Source organism: Scaptodrosophila lebanonensis, unplaced genomic scaffold (assembly GCF_003285725.1).
Source record: "Scaptodrosophila lebanonensis strain 11010-0011.00,11010-0021.00 unplaced genomic scaffold, SlebRS2 tig00000061-arrow-pilon, whole genome shotgun sequence".
In the NCBI taxonomy this organism is placed as follows: Eukaryota; Metazoa; Arthropoda; class Insecta; order Diptera; family Drosophilidae; genus Scaptodrosophila; species Scaptodrosophila lebanonensis.
Window position 1 is genome coordinate 6231002 of NW_022060554.1, and position 21689 is coordinate 6252690.

Genomic DNA, 21689 nt, shown 5'->3' on the forward strand with positions numbered 1-21689 from the left:
GGGTGGTCATGTGGAAACACAGACATAGCTAGATCGACTCGTCTTGTCATGCTGATCAAGAATATAAATATATACTTTATGGAGTCTACCACGCCTCCTTATGCATGTTACATTTTTCACCTCCCGCAAACCTCCATTTCATGTACAGAGTATAAATAGTAGACAAATTGACTGCTGTTTATTAGGATATTTGCGAACTATTCCCGAAATCTTAACTCAAAATGTGAAAAATCCTGCCTAATGCAGGAAGAAGAAAAACAAATATTCGAAATGACGAAAAACAACCAATCAGCACGGGAAATCACTAAGTCTCTTGGTAATTCTCACCGAACTGTTTTACAAGTTAGAACAAAAAAGGAATGGTAGAGTCGACCGACTTTAATACTCTGCAGCCGCTCCCAAAAAAACCAAAACAAATTGATAAAAATTTTTTTGTATAGATTAATTTTAAAAATTTAATTATTTAAATCAAATAAAAACTAATTTTGCCAAATTTGAGCTCGAAATTCCGAAAATACCGGGAGATATGGAAAATTTCGAATATCAAGCAGTGGGGGTGCATCAGAAAAAAACACGAGCTCCTTTTTCGGGCTTAGAAGAATCTAGATAACATTTTGGTTACTCTAGCTCTGATGAGCTAGTATGCCATTTGGGTATAGGGTATACAATTGCAAACGCGCGAAAGGGGATATAAAAAATTAAAATTTTTCCAACTCAGTTCCATTTAAAGGCGAAATAGTGCGTCATAATAATGAACGTGTGGTCGACTTCATATGGAAAATTTTTTTGTAGGGGGGCCGCCCCCTGTCAACGCCCTTGGTTAAAGGATATATAAAATCACAAGCATTAATTCATTTTTAAAGATTTTGCAGATGTTTATCCTGAAATGTGATGCACAAATATTCATGAGTGTTCGCCACTGTGCATATGTACATACATACATATGTATTTATATACGTATTTTATAACAAGCTTCGTACGACAAACTTCTTTTTTAATACGAGGTACCCCATGTAGGAATTGGGGCGAAAATTAATCGTTACATCTATAACATTTAAGATTTTACCAATTGATTCTGAAATAAAGTTGTACTTCAACAGCAGCTAAGATTCCAAGAAGTGGGGGATTTCAGTTCACTGAAATGAAGTCGAAACACAATTACGTTGTTTTCTTTCCACACATTAATAGTGACTTTAATAAATGTTATTCTTTTTAAGAGGAGTACAAAAATACACGCTACTTGAATAGATATCGAATTGCCGTTCACTGACTCAACTCGTACAGAATGTGGGAAATTGTTCCGCTTGCTTCTACATTGTTAAGCGCGACGTTGGCCAGGTGTGGTTCATAGCCTCTCAAATTTCGTTTGGCTGTTGACGTAAAGTTGACAAGATTCCGCAGGATAAGCGCAGCAGTCAGACGAATGCTCTTGGTGACCGGCCCTTCGTTCTCATCCATTAGCTCCTTGGGATTAATATAGTCCATCGTGTGTCGCTTTATGGCCTGCAGGGCTGAGCTGTTCACCCCAGGAAGAGACGAAGCCTCGCTCCCACCAACCTGCAGACGACCTGACGGCGAGGTGGTGCCTGCTCGGGCTTCCACGTTGCGTACAATGGTAACAACTGGCTGTGCCGGCGCAACATTGTAAATGCCCGTGGCAATCCGTCGCTGCGCACTGGCACGCAGACCTTCAGGCGTTAAATGGCGATCAAACAGGTGAGTCATCAGCGAATAACGTTTGCGGGGTATGCTGTCACAGAAGTTGGGTCCAACGCCCCACTGACAGTAGATTTCTGCAGCGGCGTCTATATGATCTGGACAGTGGACTCGCCACATATGGTGCTGTAGCTCGTTGAGTGATTTGAATTTTCGACGCGGGCAGTTGCGCCAGTCGCAAATAAACAGCCAATTCACGTCGATAGGCAAAGCCGGAGAGACAGCGGTGGTGGAGCTGCTGGTGGAGACGATGGGGGTCCCGGTCGTGGTAGAGCTGTTGCTGGTAGCTGTTGTAGTAGTACTGTTGCTAGTAACTATTGTGGAACTGCTGCTGCAGATACTGTTACTGCCTATGGGGGGCGTTACTGAGTGAGCAGCGACTGACGTTATAGCTGTTGTTACATGTTGCTGCTCCAATGATTTAGTTTCAGGTGCGATAATTTTGGGAATATCTGGAGGCGCTGTTGTCGATTGCTGTGGTGGTTTATTTGGAGGCACCAGTGCTGGCGCCGGTTGCTTCTTAGCCACAGCCGTTGTCGGCGTGATCGTTGGCTTATTTCCAGCCATTAGTGTAGGTTTGGCCGATTCTGAGTGCTGTTAAAAAAATATATATAAATTAGTATACATTTCAGAACATAGAGCGAACACAAATTGATAAGATATGATATGGAAATGAATACTCAATCTGTAAATATTTGCGGTGGCATTTTTAAGCTTTTAATGTAATCATGCACATTGTGTAAAAAAGAAATCTTCAATTATTATATCCAGTACATGAAATGTACAAGCTTATATTTTATTTGCCAATTACTTCGGATTCATGCCAATGGGTCCGTAATTTTGATCTACTTACCGTTGTAGCCAATGTAGATGACTGCTGAACCACCACAGCTTGGGTGGAGGGAGAGTTTACTGTAGTTGCGGGCAAACTGATTTTCTGCTGAATGATGGAAGGATGATGTTGTTGCTGCTGTTCTAGCACCGAGCGTATGTGCTGCTGTTGCTGCTGAAGTACAACGCCTCCTGTCGTTGGCTGAGTAGTTATGATGGTCTGAGAATTCAGCTGGCTCTGCTGCAGCGGTGTCGTGGGCGTCTGTGTGATGAGCGTCTCCTTGATCTCAATCGTTCGTCCACCGCCTAGTAGTACCTGCCGCTTTTCGCTGGGACCCGAGATGAGATGCTGTTGGATGATTGACTGATGTTGTTGTAATTGAGGTATAGGCAGTGCGCTGGTCTTAGCCAAGCGCTGGTGGGTTGACGGTGGCGTGGCAGACTGGGGTTGATGAAGCTTAATAGTGGCCGGTATTTGATTTAGCTGCGATAGCAAGGAGGGTGACATTTGACCAGCACCTACACCCACTTGTGGCGCAGTACGCTGAGGATTGATGAAGATCTGCTGCGACTGTTGTTGTGATGTCAGTGGTGGCCGTGGTTGGGCTGGTGCTGTTGTGACTAGCACCTGTTGACCCTGCGCTGTGGTCATGAGCATTTTTTGAGTGCCGGCGACACTCGCGGTGCTGATGCCACCACCCCCTTGCTGCTGCAAGATGATGATGGTCTTGGTGCCAGATCCAGGTTGCTGTGGCGACTGGGTAACAAGCAGAGTTTGTGTGGGCGGTGGTGGGGGTGGTGCCGGCTGCGTTTGCTGTGCCACCAAATACGTTTGACCCTGCTGATTGGTTGCCAGCACGTACTGCGTCTGTGGCTGAGTCGATGTGGCCGGAATGTTGTCCATGCTTTTGGGCTGTAGTATAACCGGCACTGTTTGCAGACCCTGATCGGTCTTAATGGTAGCCGTAGTGGCTAGCTTTAGTTGGGGTGGTCCACCACTGGAAGGGAATACAAGCTGTCGCTGGGCAGGAGTCGTCATATTGCTGTTGTGGACCTTGGCTGGTATGAGCTGCAATTGTTGCTGTTGTTGTTGTGGTTGGGTAGCTGGATCCTGGGTGGGTAAGGCGGTGCTAGTTAGTGGCGGCACATCGTCGAGATCTTCATCTTCTAATATAGATGCGGCCAAATCGGCATAGAGGTTTGCTGCATTTTTGGATGGCGTTACTTGTGGCTCATCCTTGGCGGCGGCAGGGGTCGTATTTTCCAACGCCAAGCGCTTCACCTGATCCGTCGCCGAGTCATCAATAGTCAGCTTGCGTTTTCCCGCGGCTATGATGACCGTACGGCCGCTGGCATCCTTTGTCACTACATTAGCTCCGCTCAGTGGAGCCAGTGGTGGGGGCGCAGAGTCAGTTACTAGCGGTGATTTCTTGTCCAGTGACATCTGGGGATGCAGGGGCTTTATGGTGGTCTGGCCAACTTTGACAGGCGTGTGTTGCATAAGCGGATTGTTCACAAAGGCACTAATAGCCGTTGAGGTGACCTTGATGGGTTGAGCGCTCGAAACAGCGGCACCTCCTGCTGCTGTGGTGGCGACTAGACTAGGAGGTTGTGTACTCTGGACCTGAGTAACCAGAGCTTTCTGTTTTTGCTGGCGCTCTGTCACCTTGTTTGCAAGGAGACTTTTTATCAGCGATGAGCTGGGCTGCTGGGTGGTCGCTGCCACTGCAGGAATCGGCGTAGGGGCAGGAGTTTCCTCCGCTGCTGGCTCGACAGCAGCCGACAGTTGTGAAACGGCTGGTTCTGGCCTGATATTACTGCTGTCAAATTTCTCGGGAAGATCTTTTTTCTCGATGGCCAAAGACGGCATTTGCACCACCACTGGTGGTGCTGGCTTTGGCTGTTGCTGCTGATTCATGGGCAGCGCTTGGGCGCGCCTCTTGATTCCCACATAATGCGTACCTGCCAGTTCGGTACCATCGAATAGACGCACTATAACCGGACCGACCGTCTGATTGAAGATAAGGCGCACGAGCCGTGGGAACTGTATATGGTTGACCACAGAGAGCTTACCCGCTTTCTGGCAGTGTGCCAGGTAGATACGATAAAGTTCCTGCTGTTCCACGCGGGTCTCAGGCCCAATGGCTGCGGTTCGTTCATATGTGGCGCCCAGCCAAGCCAACGCATACTGTTCATCATCATGGGTGCAGCTCTGTGGGGCCGATGGAGGAGCGGGCAAAACAGAAGGAGCAGACGGGACCACAACAGCGGGTAAAGGAGAAGCTATAGGAGCGGGAGGTATCTGAACTTGGGGCAGGGTGGGCACAGGCAATGCCGGGATTGGTGCAGGTGGCTGCTGTTCCACAGCAATTTGAGACACCACCTGCGTCTGTGCTGGCATTTGCGGCGGCGGCAAGGCCACGGGTTTAGGTAGTACCACCGGGACCGGTTGCACTGTTGACTGCTGCATGTTCGCTATGTTTTGGGCCACCATGGGCAACATGTTGCCCGGAACAATCTCTACAACGCGCATTAAGATACATCCCTCGGGTCCGTAGCTTTGCGCCTCTACTGTCAGTAGCGCCACCAACTGTTCAACAATACCGTTCACTTGCATCAACATGGAGCAGGCACGTGCGCCCAGAGAGGTTAGAGCATAGATGGCCTCCAGCGTGAAGATGAGCAGCATTACATCGCTTAGCGAAAGCAGTTGCATGGCGCGCTGGTAGAAGTCCAGACTAAGACACCGATTGATGTGTGCGCCATTGCCCTCCTTGGCGCACAGCTTGTAAAGAATCTCCAAGCAATTGATAATGACGTTGCGGTCTGCTGAGTCGACACCCTCGCAAATAGTGGCCAGCAAATTACGCGACAGTTCATCAGTGGTGGGATCGAGCAACTCGAACTCTTGTGCTAGATTGCCCGCCGTTTCCAGTGCTTGCGTGTGAATGTTACCTGGTGAGCAGAAAATAATTATTATGGGAAAAACATTCACTGGAGCTTATGTGCTGTACTTACTCCAACGTACATTGGCACCCATGACCAAATAGCGCCAAAGCGTGCGATTCTTTGATAGCACTGTGAGATTTTCTTCATGAAAACTGAGGCTGCGTACAATTTGCGCGATTTGTAATACGCGCTGACCCATGTAGTCGCCAGTTCCATCGCTGCGGCCTAGATTAAGAAAGTCCAGATCATCGCAACCTTCCAACAGCGCATTTCGTGCTGCTTCATCCGAAACAGTTCCCATTTCATCGTCTTTCCCAATCAAACCATTGTCGCGCCAAGCTTGCTCATCCGTATAGAGTTCAAGGATTTGTGGTTTGTCGTGTAATAGGTCGCGCCAAAAGCTGAACTGAGAGTGCCGTCGAACATGCTGATAGCCATGCTGGAACAACTTACGGATTGTATAGTCAGCATATACACCCAGATGGGCCAGCAGCGCATCCAGCAGCTTGGGACACTCCGGTAGGCGCAGTGTGTGTTTCGCCTCATTGGTCATCAGCGTGCAAACATTTATGGCAAAGTCCTGCTCATTGGGAAGGGGCGAAAGCAGAGAGAGCATCAGTTTCTCGTAGTTGCTATGCTTGTGCAGATCACTGGAGAGCTTGTGATGCCGCCTACGTTCCAAATTAATATTGTGTTGCCTCTGATTATAGGCCATGGGAACTGCGGTCAGCATGGAATGCTGTGTGCCAAATATACTACTTAGCCCACTTCCACCAGCCAGAGCACGTGATCGGGATCTGCTGCTGCCGCCAAGTTCTGCATTCTCAATTGCCGCCTCTAGTGCCTCCATTTTGTCAGGATCCTCGCCAAAAAAATTGAGACGCTCGTATTTGTCCAGATACCTCCGGTAGATGTGCTTAATACCTGCCGTACCATTAACGCAGCGCTCCCGCAACGTTTCCAGCGAGCTGTACACCTCGTCCCATTCGTCACGTAGGTTGACCTTATTGAATCCACCTCGCTCAGTCACTTCATTGTACAACCTAAAGAGGTCTACATGCTGACCACTAATCTTTGCCGCCTGTGTAAGCGGCGTGCTATAAAAGGGTGCTGACTATTAGACATTTCCATACATCTAACGCGCACTTATACTCACCCGCGTCGCTCGTGAAATTGATGCAAGTCCCGCCAAAAGTCATCGGCCTTGAGCGATTGCATTTGTTTATTTCCCCGCTCCGGCTTTTCAGTTGAGATAATTGGCTGCTGTGGATTTTTAGTTCGCAGCGGCGTTGTTACGCCGGACTGTGACGCGTTTTCAGTTTGCTGAGCAGGCAGCGATTGCAGAAGCATTCTCACGCTATCTATGGACGCCATATTGTACACTTAAGCATGTGGTCAGCTACACAAATTGTTTAAAATTAAAACTATAAAAAATCCTAACAAAAAGATTGCAATACGGACGCGGTCTTGACGGAACTATAACTGGTTCAAGCGGGAATCAGTTCAAATGAATAATATGCAACGCGTCAACAACAGCGTTGCCACTTTCTTAAAAAGTAGTGCTCTAAGCTAATTGTAAACGTAACCGCTTACTGTTTGATTTAGAGTTCATTAGCAGAAATGTTATACTTTTTCGCATGTTGTAAAATCATTACAAAGGGTTTCCACAAACAGTGTTATCACTGAGAATAAATGATTTAAAATATAACCACTAAATCTTAAGTGCATGTATTTGGAGAAAACAGTGCGATATTCCAACTCATCTGTTCTTTGAAAAAGTAGGCGAACAGAACTCATTGCACTGTTAACAAATATATGGTGAGTTTTTGGACAATAATGTGACAGAAATTAAGTATTCACGTGGAATAATAATGCAGAATAATTGTGAATGCTTAAGAGAGCTTCCGAATTCGTGATAGCGATAGAAACTTAGGACCGGTATATTTCTTTATTACCATTAATATTTATGTTGCTGCTAATTGACATTGCAGTCTTCCTAAGCTTTTAAAAATATCAGTATTACAAAATCAAAATTTCACGAATTTCCTGAAACTTTCCCAACATAAATATATAGCCATAAATGTAATCAATGCCCATGCACTGCCAGCAATTGTTGTTTCTGCGCGCGCTTAAATACATACATACGCGCAATTTCGATGTACTATGTACATACATAAATGACAACAAAGCTATGCAAAAGCATTGGTTTTGATTTTATTAATTTAAATAAAGTATAAAATTAAAAAAAAAAAAATTCAGTTAAGAGTTTGGCCTGTGCGTCTGTAGTATTCCATTGTTGTTTTTATTTCAGTTTTGTTTTTCAGTTTTGTTCTTTCACAGTGATTTATATTTGTCTTAAGTAGAAAACACTAAGCTAGAAATACAAGGGTAAATAATAAACATAGTTACAAAAGCGCCTTATTTGCCGTTCTTGATAAAATTCTCATCGTCTATAATTTTATAACGGTTGTTGCGATATGAATCCAATTCAAATATATATTTCTTGCCGCAGTCCTTCATCATCTTTAAAATGACAGGCTTTATATTAGCAATGCCCGCCAAGCGTGCCAACTCATTGTAGTATTCAAACTGAAAAGTTCGGATAATTGTACAAAGTCCGATAGTAATTCAAAACACAAGATATCTTACTTGCCGCTCGGCCATTTGATGTGCCTTCTTTTTATTGCGGAATCCGCAATTCCAGCGTTCGCCTATCTCACGTTCCAGGTCCTCCATCATTTCCTCACGCGTAGGTAGATCTCGTTGTCCTGTATAATATTTGAGCGTAAAACGAACTTGCATGTCGAATATTTGCGTGGGAATCACATTGAAAGGCAGGCCAATGAATGCCATCGTAGGATTGTTAATGTTGACGCAGTGCTTCCACAGTGGCTGAACAAAATTGTCAATAACCTGCACTCCGACATCGGTACTGAGGCAGGGGAAGGAGTATTTGTAGCCAGTGCAGTAAATAACATGTTGGAATGTTTCCTCAGTACCATCCTTGAATACTGCACCATTTTTGGTGAAGTTTGCCACATCCGGTTTCTGTGTCACATTACCCATGAAGGCGGTATTGGGCGTGGTATCTAAGTGATGGCTTAGATAAACCTGTTTTGCCACTTTACGTATATGATTGGTAATATCCATACCGCTGGGCCCAGCGCCAATAACCAACACATTTTCACCTGAGAAATATTAATCAAATTTCAATCGGATCAGATCATGCTATCAGCGCTTGGTTTCAGGCACGCACCAAACAATAATAACCACTTTGAGATTAAGTGTTCGTATGTATTATCAGTGGAATCTACAAAAATAACATTTTATTCTCAAATTATGCTAGACGACGGCCCCCTCGCGTCACTGCCCGGATTGTTCGAGTATATTCTATCTATCTGTCTATCCTACTCGGAGATAGTAAAATATTTTTATGAAAGACAAACACGATGAAGCTGCTCACTTGCGTTTGGTCTGTCCTTGGTCTGTCTGAAGCAACTATAATTATTAAGTACTTCATAACGAAAAGATAAATAAATATCTTAAGAATTCTCAAAAATCCTGTGTTTGTCTACTAAAGCATATATCTTAAAAACCCAGCTTTAATACATTTTAAGATCATTACTAATAACATAAAACTAAAGAATTTCATAAAAACGTGTTATCTTTTGAGTGCAGGGCATCCGTAGCTTAAGCACGTGAAGAAGGTTAAGTCGGGTTTCCCGACATAGAAATACTTTGTAAATATGTATGTGTAGAATAATTATAAAAATGTGAAAAATTTTTTTAAATTGAAAAAAAGTAATGAAATTGTTATGATACAAACAAATTTAATCTATTATACGGTGTAATTATAGCTGCACATTCACATAGGTATTTTATCTATGTGAGTCTATGCGTGCTGCGGGCAGAGCTTGGGCTGAGACTACGCATAGGCTATAACTTCCTTGCAAATTGAAGGAATTTTCAATATTTGAGTAAAAATTCCAAGAAATACTGGAGTTACAGAAAATCACTAATTGCGGGGAGGTGGGGGAGGATGGAAAATTCGGAAGTACACATTTTCTGCGTATTCGGCGTCTTGGACTGAAAATGTGCTCCTAGATCCTATAGTCTCACAGATAAACATCATAAATGATTATAAGGCGTTATGGCGTTATGGAAAATCTCCATTATTGGTTGAGTAGGGGGGCATAAGCAGCATCTTTGTGGACAATTTTTTGTCTAGCACTTATAGTTTCTGAGATCCAAGTGTGCATACAGACAGACAGGGCTAGATTGACTCTTCTTATGGGATCTGAAACGCCTCCTTCTGCCTGTTACATTTTTCACCTCACGCGAACCTAATGTACTAATGTTAATTTAATGTACATGACAGATGATCACTCACCTGCAAACATCTGGGCCTTACGGTACAAATGGCTATGCATTTGTTTGCCCTGGTATATATCGTTACCCTCGATTTCGGGCCAGTCTGGCTCCGTGTAGTGGCCGTTACAGACGTAGACGAAATCATAGTAAATGGGGTCGCATTTGTTGGTAGTGTAGTCCCAAACGTAAACCTACGTACATATGTACATATAAGGAATTTAAAAAAATGCGGTAATAACTATTTTTAAGGTCAGTTACGAAACGACTATATGTACCTCCAATAAAGTATGTGCACTTAAAAATAAATACTGACGCATATATTCGTATTGATTAAACGACAGCAACAACAACAGGGTTTCAACGTCAACACTTACCTCCCAATCATCCAAACGGGGCCGCACTCTGATGACCTCTTGCTGCAGTTTGATGTGCGGGCGCAGCTGTTGAGTAAAAGTCCCGTGATTAGCTGACAATTTAAAAACATTAATATATTCAACCCGTTATTACCTTGAAATAATCAGCATACGATCGTAAAAAATCCAGCACCTGGTGTGATGTGATGAAGGATTCCTCAATATCGGTGGGATACAAGTAATCAGGATAGCCCATTACTTCTTTAGGCAAGTTTGTGCTGCAGACATGTGGCATGAACATAAAAACAAAACAAAAAACCCGTAAACTGTTCCTCACTACCTACCGTAAGCCCTCGTACATACTACTGTGCACCTCGTCGTATTCATTCTTGGGCATGTCCTCGGAGTAAACCCACGTGCCACCAATATCTGTTCCACGCTCATAGGCCACCGCATCCAGTCCATGCTGCAGTGAATTCTTCAATGCACATAGTCCGGCCGTGCCCGCACCTATCACGCACACACGTCGCTTTTCACTGATAGGCGTCTTCTGCATTTTTACGAACTTCTGTTCTACAAATTGGACTCGCTTTCCGGATTGCTTCGTTTTAATGCGCCGCGCACGCTGTCCAACTGAGCACTGAAGTCTGACGCTGGTGTGAACATACAAGTCATTTGAGTGAATGGCACTACATTTGCTAGACGTACGGGTTGATTAGTTCACTAGTCATATACTTCGGATTTGTCGTAAAATACATACATAAATACGAAAGCATGTTGAAATTTGAATCTATTTTGCAACATAATCATTCAGCCGTAATCCTAGCCATAATTTAACCACATAATTTTAGTCTCCATTTTAAAATTCATTCGAAATTTTCAATTATGTATTTAAAATTGTATTTGGTTGAAAAGCTCATTTCTGATTGCAGGGTAGTGAACGAGTCGACTAAAGTTACTACAGAGATGCGGAAAGACTTTCTTATCAATAGAGTAAAAGTAAAAAAAACATGAAGATACAATGCCGAACGTACCCGACTATTACATACCCTGTACACATATAGAGCTACATATGTATATGCTACGTAGTTAATTCAACTTATCTAGACCCGTTGGAAAATAAAATGACCTAAATAAAAATCTTTTTTGTTTTCATAAAAAGAAATATGGTATTTCAATTAATGAACATAATTTAGTTTACGGTCTTAATAAGTTACATTTAAATATTAAAAACAAAAGAACGTTATTCAAAGTTGGACCTTCTTCTTATCTATATATTATTTATCCCATGTGATATGGTAACCTGATGTCTAGTAGTTGTATTTGTATGCACGTATATATAAACTAGCAAGTTGAAAAACAGCTTAGTCTTTCTAACCATTCAGCTATTCTGATTTTTTATGGACACATACATACATATGGATGTACTTGTATATACTTGTACATACTTATAACACGAAAACAACCTTTCTGGATAGGGTAAAAAACCAGCACAAAACAAGTTGCCCGTCTCTGAGATTGGGCACGTGTTCGAGTCTGCCTCACGATAATACGCAAACTATCCAGAAGATACAAACATAATATACACAGATTTAAGTTCCATGCAGCCATAAATATGCACATACATACATACATACATTCATACATACATGTGTGTAAATCTCAAGATTCTCAGACTCTGTTCTCTTTCAATGTGGAAAATTTTAGTTTCGATCTCCCACAACTTTTTCATTTTCATAAGAGAAAGATTGAGTGGTTTGATTGCAAGTGTGTATGTAGTACACCCATACATACATATGTATATGCATGTATGTTTGTTATTTGTGCTTTTATAATATACATACATATGTACATACTTATGTATGTAAATATGTAAGTTGTATTTTGTGCATACACCCTCACAAACAAGCGAAGCAGCTGTTAATGGAATAAATGGCGCACTTGTGTCTATCTTATCTGCAAATGTACATATTACATATTAATTATATTCATATGTACCTACATACAATGTACATATATACATAAGTATATACTCGTACATATGCATGCATGTAAATGCATTTGTGCAGACTCTCTCGTGGTTTAATTGTAAGTCACTGTGTCATTTCAGTTTATTAACCCACTAAAAGAGGGTCTAGATTATGAATCAATTCAACAAAGATCACACTCGTCTGTAAATACAAACATACACACATTAATGCATGTTTTTGAAGATCCGTTGACCAGGACAGGGCTAGCTTTTCTACATTTCCAGATTTTCTTAGGTCAACACATTATACATATGCAGATGCATACATATGTATGTATGTAGTTTCCTAATTAGTTTGCATAGCACATGCATTCAACAGTGAACAAAACATGATCTAAACATATAGTATTTCTGGAGACCGTGAAATTGTTTGTTGGGTTATATGCCGAGCCGATTACGCAACGGACTGATACTGATAAGCGTCAATTTTCTGAATACACTAACAAACACTGTTAAGTGCACTAATTAAATAAATCCAATTAATATGTTAGATATACATCTTAATTTTATTATAAAAATAGACGGAGAAAACAACTATGGAAGCGCATCCAACCATTGGCTGGGCGAAGTGACCAACGGGGTTGGGAGCAGATTAAAAAACAAATAAATGCAAGAATTATGTTCATAAGTTGTACAGTATCGAGTACTTTATATACTAGATGTTCCTTCGATTTCACATTTACAACTTGCCCGTTAATTCGGGTACGGCCTTGAACAGATCTGCTACAAGACCGACATCGGCTACTTGGAAAATGGGCGCCTCCGGGTCCTTGTTGATTGCAACAATAGTCTTTGAGTCCTTCATACCAGCCAAATGTTGAATTGCGCCGGAGATACCAACAGCAATGTACAGTTCTGGAGCTACAATTTTACCAGTTTGCCCAATTTGCAAGTCGTTTGGCACGAAGCCAGCATCAACAGCAGCGCGCGAAGCGCCCACAGCTCCACCGAACTTATCAGCCAGATCGTAAAGAAGCTTAAAGTTGTCCCCTGACTTGAGGCCGCGACCACCTGATACAATGACCTTGGCGCCCGTCAACTCTGGTCGGTCCGATTTGGTCAGTTCCTGCGAGACGAATTCACTCAAGCTGCTGGCATAATCTCCTGTGGGTGCTTGTTCTACGGTGCCACTTCCACCAGTGGTGGCGGCTGGTGGAAAGTTTGTGCCACGTACAGTAATAACCTTCACAGGGTCCTTGGACTTAAGAGTTAAGATGGCGTTGCCTGCATAGATAGTGCGAACAAAGGTATCCTCCGATTTGATATCGATAATTTCCGATATGGGAGAAACGTCTAGTTTAGCGGCAACGCGGGGCAATACATTTTTCCCAAATGCCGACGCACCGGCCAGAATGTGCGTAAATTTAAACTGCGACTGGGCGGCGAGGATCAGCGGAGTCAGCGATTCGGCAGTAAATCCTTTGAAAGCGGCATTTTCTGCAACCAAAACCTTGGCAACGCCCGCAACTTTTGCCACAGCTTCTGAAGCCTGTCATTAATATAATTTAAATTGATTATGCAAACAGAATTCACCCCAGCAACGGCAAAACAACAACAACACTCACAGGTCCACACTTAGTGCCTGCTACCAGTACTGTGACGTCACCGATCTTCTGGGCCGCCGTAATAGCGTTTAAGGTAATGGGATTAAGCACTTCATTGTTGTGCTCTGCAACAACGAGGGTACTCTTGAATCGCTGTATCTGTGAGGTGATCAAAATGAGGACAATTTGGGTATTATTTAACAAATATCAGGCAACCAACACCATTCGCTTTATCATTTGATACTTACAAAACCGCTGCGCATTATATTGCGGGTGTTGACGGCAAACATTTTGGGTTTGTGTGCTTATATTCAACTGCTTAGATAGATGCACCAATTGTAATTAATTAAATTTTATTTTGACTCGGTTAATTTACCTGCCAACGAGCAAGAAAGTCCAAAAGTCGTTTAACAGCTGCTAAAAGGCGTTTAGGCAATTTTAGTGCCTTTTCAAGCAGTTGTAAAACTTACCATATTGATGCTTCTTGAACACATTGAAAAAATAACACTTTGCTTTAAATATCGAGTTCAGTTGGGTTTTTTTCGCTACAAATCAGTAAATACAAAATTTAAAAAAAATACCCCTAAAACAAAATTATTAGAATAAACAAAATTGTTATGCGTACTTTTCAGCAGTGTGGCAACCCAAGTTTCAGTTTTTGTAGAGAACGCTAATGGAAAGAGCTGTGTTTTGTGAAAAATAACATAAGTTAAACAACTGACTGAGAGGATATAGAGGGGCGCACTTGAACAGCAGAATATGGGCAAGAATATACCTGTTCGGTACGTACAAGTAGTCGTTTTGCAGATTTGACGGCGGTTTTGCTCTATGTTTGCACATATGTATATTGATGCATCTATCCATACATATGTACATAAGTACACGTGCATACGGGCACATATGTATGTAAATGTTTGCATGTAAATACATACATACATTTGTATACGAAAAAACTCACGAGTCCGACGTCGTTATACCCTCTACTGGTAGTTCGCCACAGTCCATCATTCATAATACATTTTGTAGTACTGATTTTTTGAATGGCACCTATTTCCATAAATAAATATGTACAAATACATGTGCATATGTACATACATATATAAGGGCCAATGTTACGGAATATACATAATTGGCCAGAAGAACTCATATGTAAATACATACATACATACATATGTATGTATGTATCAAATTTGGTTCAGGTGTTTTCATAAATGAATATGTTATTCTGCTAGGTGTGATGTTTCACCAACCGGCAGCTAAGTATTGTACATACATATATGAAATAATGATGACATATGTATGTATTTATGTATAGATGTGCTCTGGTATGGATCATACCACGATTTTCAAACCTAATACACTGATAAAACTTTGGATGCTAAATGGAATAAAACTAATAAAGTGACTAAGCAATTTTCTGCAGATAAAATGTCACTTCCAATAATAACATTTAAATCAACATTCGGGTTGATTTCTTTCCGATTTTTCCTTCGGAATTCGAACTCACGTAAAGGGTGTAAGTAAGTCATCATATAAGGCGCCTGGCACCATTATTTGGTGTCTCTGGATTTTATAGTCCCCGTGATACATATACATATATACAGGTACATATGTACATATGTATCTATAGGTGATTATACGAACGGCGTTAGGGGGAGTTGAGGCTTATCAAAAAAATAAAATATACTCATACTATGTACACATATAAGGCATCTGTGTACAATATTGTGTACAATATTATCCATAGTCTCAGAGATCCAGGTGTTCATACGGATAGACTGGGCTAGATTACCTCGTCTTGTCGAGGTCAAGATCAAGAACATACATATATGCCTTGTGTGTTCTGCCTCTGCTACTTCTACATGTTACATTTTTTACTTTGGATATTCTTGTACGATCGTATTTTTTTTAAATGGTCGCACTGTAGTCTGAAAAAAACCCTCAAAAATCGAGACCAGTTGCAGGATTCCTAATATTTGTTAAAGATTTAGTTTTGAATTTGTCGTTGCTTTTTGTAGTTGCCCCATACCTGGAATATCACCAACAAAACTGCAGTAAATACGCATAAATTTTTAACTCAAAATCAGTTGTAGTCAGATTTCAAAATGTATTGTTAGGGAATAACCAATTTTTTTGCAAAAAATAATTGGCTTGCTCTTTGGTTTCCAATCTCAATGATATACATATTACATTTATATACCATATTATATTCTTTACAGTTGGTTGGATTACAGCCCTATTGGTGAACGCATCTTCGGGACTCGTTTCATTGCTTTCAAAGTGCCGCTGCTTCCGGTGAGTAAGTTTTGTGACTTTGTACATAACCGGTTGCCAGAAGCTGCGCAGTCGAACATGCACCATCTCGTAACTGTAGCAATAGCAATTGATTGATGTTGAAAGGGCCGGGACCACCGGCTACGGCACCACGACGCCGTCGCCTCTAAAAATAAATAACAAAAGACAGGCGAAATCTGTGTATGTATTGTTATTATGCATAAGAGTGGCAAGTAGTACATGGAATTCACTTGCGTCAGGACCTCACGCAGCCGCCACACCGGCCAGCGCATGAATATTAAATTATATTGTTTTTGTTTAATTAAATAACGCCACAGAGAGCCCGGACACGGCCTCTTAGCCAATATATTAATTGCAGTGCTCACGGGCAGTGCATAAATTGAGTAATTTTGCATGTGATACAAATACTGTTTACCTACATGTGCCTGTTTTTGATTCACAGGAGGTTAACAACTTGGTTCGGGAGGAACAGCTCCGCCTGGACCCTGAGATGCTGGTAAAGCGTGTGCCAAATTTGGGATTGATCATCGACTTAACAAATACTAACCGTTACTACAATGGCGAGGTTTGTAGGGTCATGTTTTTATTTATTTTTTACTTATTGACTAATGTCGAAATGTTGTTGGCAGGATTTTAAGAAGCATAACGTGGAACACAAAAAGTTAATGATACCAGGCAAGCAAACACCCAGTCCCACCTTGGCCAAGACGTGAGTTTAAAAGCTGGCTAGACGCTATAATTATCGTCGACTAATGAGAGGATATGTCTTATTTCAGATTTCGTAACTATGTTAAGGAATTTTTAAATAACAACAAAGACAATGGTGAGTATTAGTTAATTCCAGCTAGCTCTGGCTCAATCCTCAGCCCACACATTCCATCAACGTCGGCAATCGTGGGAATGTAGTGTGCACTTTCCCTTCCAACTATGCCAAAAGCCTCCTCATCCAGATGCATATCTTTCCGCACAACTAGATTGTGCGCTAAAATATGCAAACGAACCGTAAAGTCATCACATGAAACGCAAGTTGTTAATGCCGGCTATGCAATTACGAGTATGTTGCTGATGCCTATCAGAGACAAAGCGCATAGCAAACAAACTGCAGAAGAAATGTGCGCACCAGTTAGCCAAAAAACATATTTAACCCTCGCTAAAAATCGTAAACTTGCCTACAGATGTGGGAGCCACCAAACCACACCACAGACCATATTCAGGAGCAGGCAAACAAATCATTTATGGGAAGCGTCAGCACACTCGCTTAGTCATGCCCAAAGCGCATATACTATATTTACACAGAAAGGCATTTCTAATTATACCCGCTCGCACAAAAAAATGCATTTGCATTTTGTGTAACTGGCGCACCAATTGTTGTTCTTGCTGTTATAGTAGTAGGTGTGTGCTCTTTATCCAGATATGCACCTAATGTATGTGCGAACATTTTAACGCTTAAATATGCTAATATTGTAATAGGCGGATCAAGAAATTGCCTGATTTTGGTCTCTCGATTTACCTAAAGCCTGCGCTCGAGACAACATAAATACCTATAGCCAGCGTGATGCCAATTCCAGCACTATACTATGCAACAACACATAAATACGCAACACATTTACAGCATTTAAGCCAAAACAAATCAACGAAATAAGTTAAAATCGGGGTGGTCGCCACTTGTCAACAGGTTGCGAGTGGAGAAGACGTTGCCGTTCAGAATAGACAATGGGCAAGATTCGAGCACAAATTGTTCCGAATCATTGTGCACTAGAATTGTTTTAGGTGCAAATTTATGGGCAACATGACAAAATGATGCAAGAAGCGTATAACGTGGAGTTAAAAGGAATATATATACTAATTTCTCAAGTTCACTTGAATTCTCTACTATATTATAGCAAAGTCTAGATTTCTTCCCAGGATCATAAATTTCAATTTTTCTTCGTCATTATAGTATTGCATATTTTCCTACTATCCTTTTAGGGGACATTTGTGAGCGCCATTTCATGCACATAACCGTATTATTTTCATGCTTCCTACCCCTTGATCCTCTTATATAAATGCAAATCTTACATAAACTCATTTAATTAAACAGCCGTAACACCCATAGTTTAAATACATATTCTTATATTAACGCCCATTTTGAAAAACCAGTAGTTTTAGGGCCTAATTGACCAGTTTTTGCCACTGTGCAACAAGGATATCTAATCGTTTAAGTTGTTATTGTGTTGTTCGAGTATATATGTAGGTAATATGTATGTATACTATGTGTGCTGTAGTAAGTTGGATTCAATGCAGCTAAAACATGACGTATAGCCGGCGGCCCAGCCACAACACCCGCATAGCGCACAAACAGCTCTAAGCAGCGCCTGTGGCTACAAAGCGACAACCGACAACCTACAAGGTGGCCAGGCGACCAAACCGTCGGTGGCTTACCTGAATCGTTGTTGGCCTGGCGGACGGGCGGACTGGCTGGCTGCTTGGCTGCTGACATGTTTTTGTGAAATTTATAGCCAATGTTATTGGCAGTGCGCTGTTTTTTAGACTTAACCCAGGTCGCTTCTGCTTTTATGCCAATTGCCAGGCAGGCAGCCGGTTTTTGTTGGACTGCGCGTGGGCGAGGGCCACATTTTTGTGGTTATGTTTAAAATGAAATTTGTGGCAATTTGTGGCTCAACATGACGATCGATCATGGGTGGGAGCGGGTGGGGAGTGAAGCCTTTACTCAGCGTAGACTATATGCATTTCATGCCACTTCACACAGATAAACTGATTGGCGTCCATTGCACACACGGCGTAAACCGCACTGGGTACCTCATATGCTACTTCATGGTTACTGAACTGAGAATGTCACCTACCGAGGCCATGCAAAGTATGTAAGCTGTTAAACTTTTACATTTTCGAGTGCTAATTATTTTCTTCCAGAATTCGCAGCTGCACGTGGCCACCAAATCGAACGTATAAACTATACAGATGCATTGCAGAAACTATCGTCACATCCCCCCAGGGCTCGTCGCCACAGAAGTCCCAGCTACGAAACGGAAAACCGAGATTATGTAGGCGACAGTTTCTCAAGAGGGCGAGATGCCACCGCTCCGCAGTCTGTGAGATCCAATCGGAAAATGCCCAGCTGGCAAATTGAGCAGCGCCAACATTTGGAGAAGACGCGCCGGGAACAAGAAAGCCAACCAGATTACCGGGAGTCAGGGAGCCAATGGAAACAATATCCGGACAATCGGCAGCGCTACCGGCAACCAATTGGTCAGTCTGGGTACCAACGACGTCAGTACCAACACCAACAGCAACAGCAACAGCAACAAGGGTACTACCAGCCAAGAACGCAAAGTCATTCGTACTATAAAGTACAGAAGCCTTATGGGTTCCAAAATTGGCGTCACCAGAATTCTTACGAATCAGAGGAACCTAAAGCTTCGCAGCAACGAAGAAACTGGCAACACAAACAGCAAACACAGGGACCTGATCAACGTCGTTACTCCTGGCGTAAATCAAATTCAGAGCAATGGCAATAAGTTCATATGCATAAATGTATATACAATACACTAGAGTAGCAAATGCCGCGTTCTGAACTGTCAAGTTTATTTACATAGTTTGTAATGCAACTGCCTGAATTGTCAAGTTTATTTACATAGTTTGTACAATATGTAACGGATGTAATAAAAAATGCGCTAAATTGGGATCTCTTCAGCGTAATCGTTCAAATTATTATCCATTAGGCATCGCCAACAACAACTGCACCAACAATTTGAGCAACAATTAAAATTCATTTGCGACATGCCCGAACCCCAGTTAACAAGCGGTTTGATTCGAGCCGGCAGATGGTGTGAAGATACATTAAATTTGCATACGCTTTCGGGCGAGATAAGCAGAGAGTCCGAAACGGCGTGAAATTCCTGGAAATTATTGCATGTTTTTCATACGTGGCGGTGCCGGTGCCTTGATCGGTAACCAGGGGCGGTCTGCGGCTCGTTTGTCAAACGATTGCCAAGTAGCGGCTTGGCGTCAGCAATGGTAGGAGCTTCGGAAGACCATGGACGATGGAATTCTGAAAATAAAGCTTTAAAAAATTGATTGGGTCCAAAGCATTTTATTAGACATTAACTAATCTTCGAGTCTGGTTAAAACTATAAAAGCTTCTCATCACAGCCAGGAACATAGATTAAGCGTGTGATGTTTTTGGTGACGTCTGTGGTTTTTGTGTTTATGGCTTAAGACTCTAAGCTGGAAACCTGAAAAGGTTATATTAATTTGTGCAGATTTAATGCAGAAGAAGCATCTCTGAACTCATAAAGTTTTTATATTCCTGAACATATGGCAAGACAAACCGTATGCGATAAGCGTATAATTTTCGAAAATTTCGCTCAAAGACAAGCTTTTAACAAATCAAGAACTAAGCAAGAACTAATGTATATGTATAGTATTTTTCCAAAAGTGTTCTTTGCAGATACGTTAGTACGGGTGAAAAGGAATTATAGCTGAGGACTGGTACCACAACGGCTTCAAAATTATGATTGATTGCAAGTTTGAAAAAAGGTAACTTTTTTTATGTACGAGTATATGGATATATAGATATAAATATGGTCTCCAACTTCATTATGCCGAATTCTTACTCTTTTAAACTGATATTATTTTTTGAAATTAATTAAATTAGCTGAAAATCGTAAATTTATTTTATCATAGCAGTCGTTCGCGTGAGGACAAGTTTTTTGGGAGAGACTATGAAACTTGGTCATTGGGGGAAACCATCATACCTTCAATATAATTTACATGAACATTGGACCGTCAAGAAGATTTGTTCGCGTTCAAAACCGCATAGTTTGACAATTATTTGAAAAGGGCTCGTGATCGTTGATCTAAGAAAGAGTTGAAGTTCGCACTAGTGTTGCTACTCGTGATATTTTCATTTCTGCCCACTGTATGGACGCATGTCATTTTGATGGCTTTTGATCGTTTTATTATTTCGTCATGGTGGTCAAATGTCAACTTATTAGCATAAATGCCGCTTCTCTCCTGCTGACGCGTACTTCTGCCGCTAGTGTCCTGTCTCTTTTGAGTTGCCTTCGTATCGGTGCGCGCAATCTTATCGGCGCGTACCATCTCTGATCGCTGATCGGCCATTGTCGTTATGGGGCCGTCCGACAGCGACAAATCGTTGGCCATTACAAAGCCATCGTGCGCTTCGACTGTGTGGCTGGAGACATTGCCACACACACCATTCGCGATCTGATCAAGGCGATCTCATCGAGCTGATAGCAGCTTTGTGGCATGTGGCGTAAAGTTGTTTGTTGCGCTTAATTGGGCAACGTTTTTTCCGCTTGTACGTGTGTGAGTTGGCTATTTTTATCGATTGGGTGACCCAATGATTGGGCCGAAAGAAAAAAGGCAGCAGAAGCAGATCTCTTAGTTTGCATGTTAAAGAATGTCAATAAAATCACAATAGTTGCAAGGAATATTACATATGTATATATATAAAGCCTGATCCTAAATATAAAAACTTTCAAAACCGGACGAACTGCTCCTCATATAGCTGACATATCCGTACAAGCGTTATGCCTGAGAAAGTTTCTGTAAAAAAAACTGTTAGTTTTTAAGAATATT

At 41.9% G+C, this 21689-nt stretch overlaps 4 protein-coding genes across 5 annotated transcripts; 1 reads left to right on the forward strand and 3 right to left on the reverse strand.

The window, feature by feature from the left end:
* Window positions 1-1195: 1195 nt before the first annotated feature.
* LOC115624509 (AT-rich interactive domain-containing protein 2) lies at window positions 1196-6917 on the reverse strand. The gene is made up of 4 exons (XM_030519221.1): window positions 6653-6917; window positions 5566-6593; window positions 2570-5502; window positions 1196-2310 (listed from the first exon to the last, which is right to left on the reverse strand). Exons 1-4 carry the CDS (start codon window positions 6868-6870, stop codon window positions 1264-1266), a joined length of 5226 nt encoding a protein of 1741 aa, XP_030375081.1. The 5' UTR covers window positions 6871-6917; the 3' UTR covers window positions 1196-1263.
* Window positions 6918-7755: 838 nt separating this feature from the next.
* Window positions 7756-10776, reverse strand: LOC115624510 (senecionine N-oxygenase). Its single transcript, XM_030519222.1, has 6 exons — window positions 10565-10776; window positions 10375-10498; window positions 10242-10307; window positions 9887-10058; window positions 8146-8684; window positions 7756-8085 (listed from the first exon to the last, which is right to left on the reverse strand). The coding sequence occupies exons 1-6, from the start codon at window positions 10774-10776 to the stop codon at window positions 7915-7917; spliced, it is 1284 nt and encodes a 427-aa protein (XP_030375082.1). The 3' UTR covers window positions 7756-7914.
* Window positions 10777-12734: 1958 nt separating this feature from the next.
* LOC115624727 (electron transfer flavoprotein subunit alpha, mitochondrial) lies at window positions 12735-14207 on the reverse strand. Of its 2 annotated transcripts, none has more exons than XM_030519551.1 (4): window positions 14170-14207; window positions 14042-14108; window positions 13815-13952; window positions 12735-13738 (listed from the first exon to the last, which is right to left on the reverse strand). In XM_030519551.1, exons 2-4 carry the CDS (start codon window positions 14081-14083, stop codon window positions 12929-12931), a joined length of 990 nt encoding a protein of 329 aa, XP_030375411.1. In that variant the 5' UTR covers window positions 14084-14108; window positions 14170-14207; the 3' UTR covers window positions 12735-12928. The 2 variants fall into 2 exon arrangements, with proteins under 2 accessions (XP_030375411.1, XP_030375412.1); XM_030519552.1 differs by having other exon boundaries at window positions 14042-14111; window positions 14170-14184.
* Window positions 14208-14377: 170 nt separating this feature from the next.
* Window positions 14378-19778, forward strand: LOC115624726 (RNA/RNP complex-1-interacting phosphatase homolog). Its single transcript, XM_030519550.1, has 7 exons — window positions 14378-14575; window positions 16013-16088; window positions 16531-16653; window positions 16718-16797; window positions 16865-16911; window positions 18838-18945; window positions 18999-19778. The coding sequence occupies exons 1-7, from the start codon at window positions 14553-14555 to the stop codon at window positions 19601-19603; spliced, it is 1062 nt and encodes a 353-aa protein (XP_030375410.1). The 5' UTR covers window positions 14378-14552; the 3' UTR covers window positions 19604-19778.
* Window positions 19779-21689: the final 1911 nt, after the last annotated feature.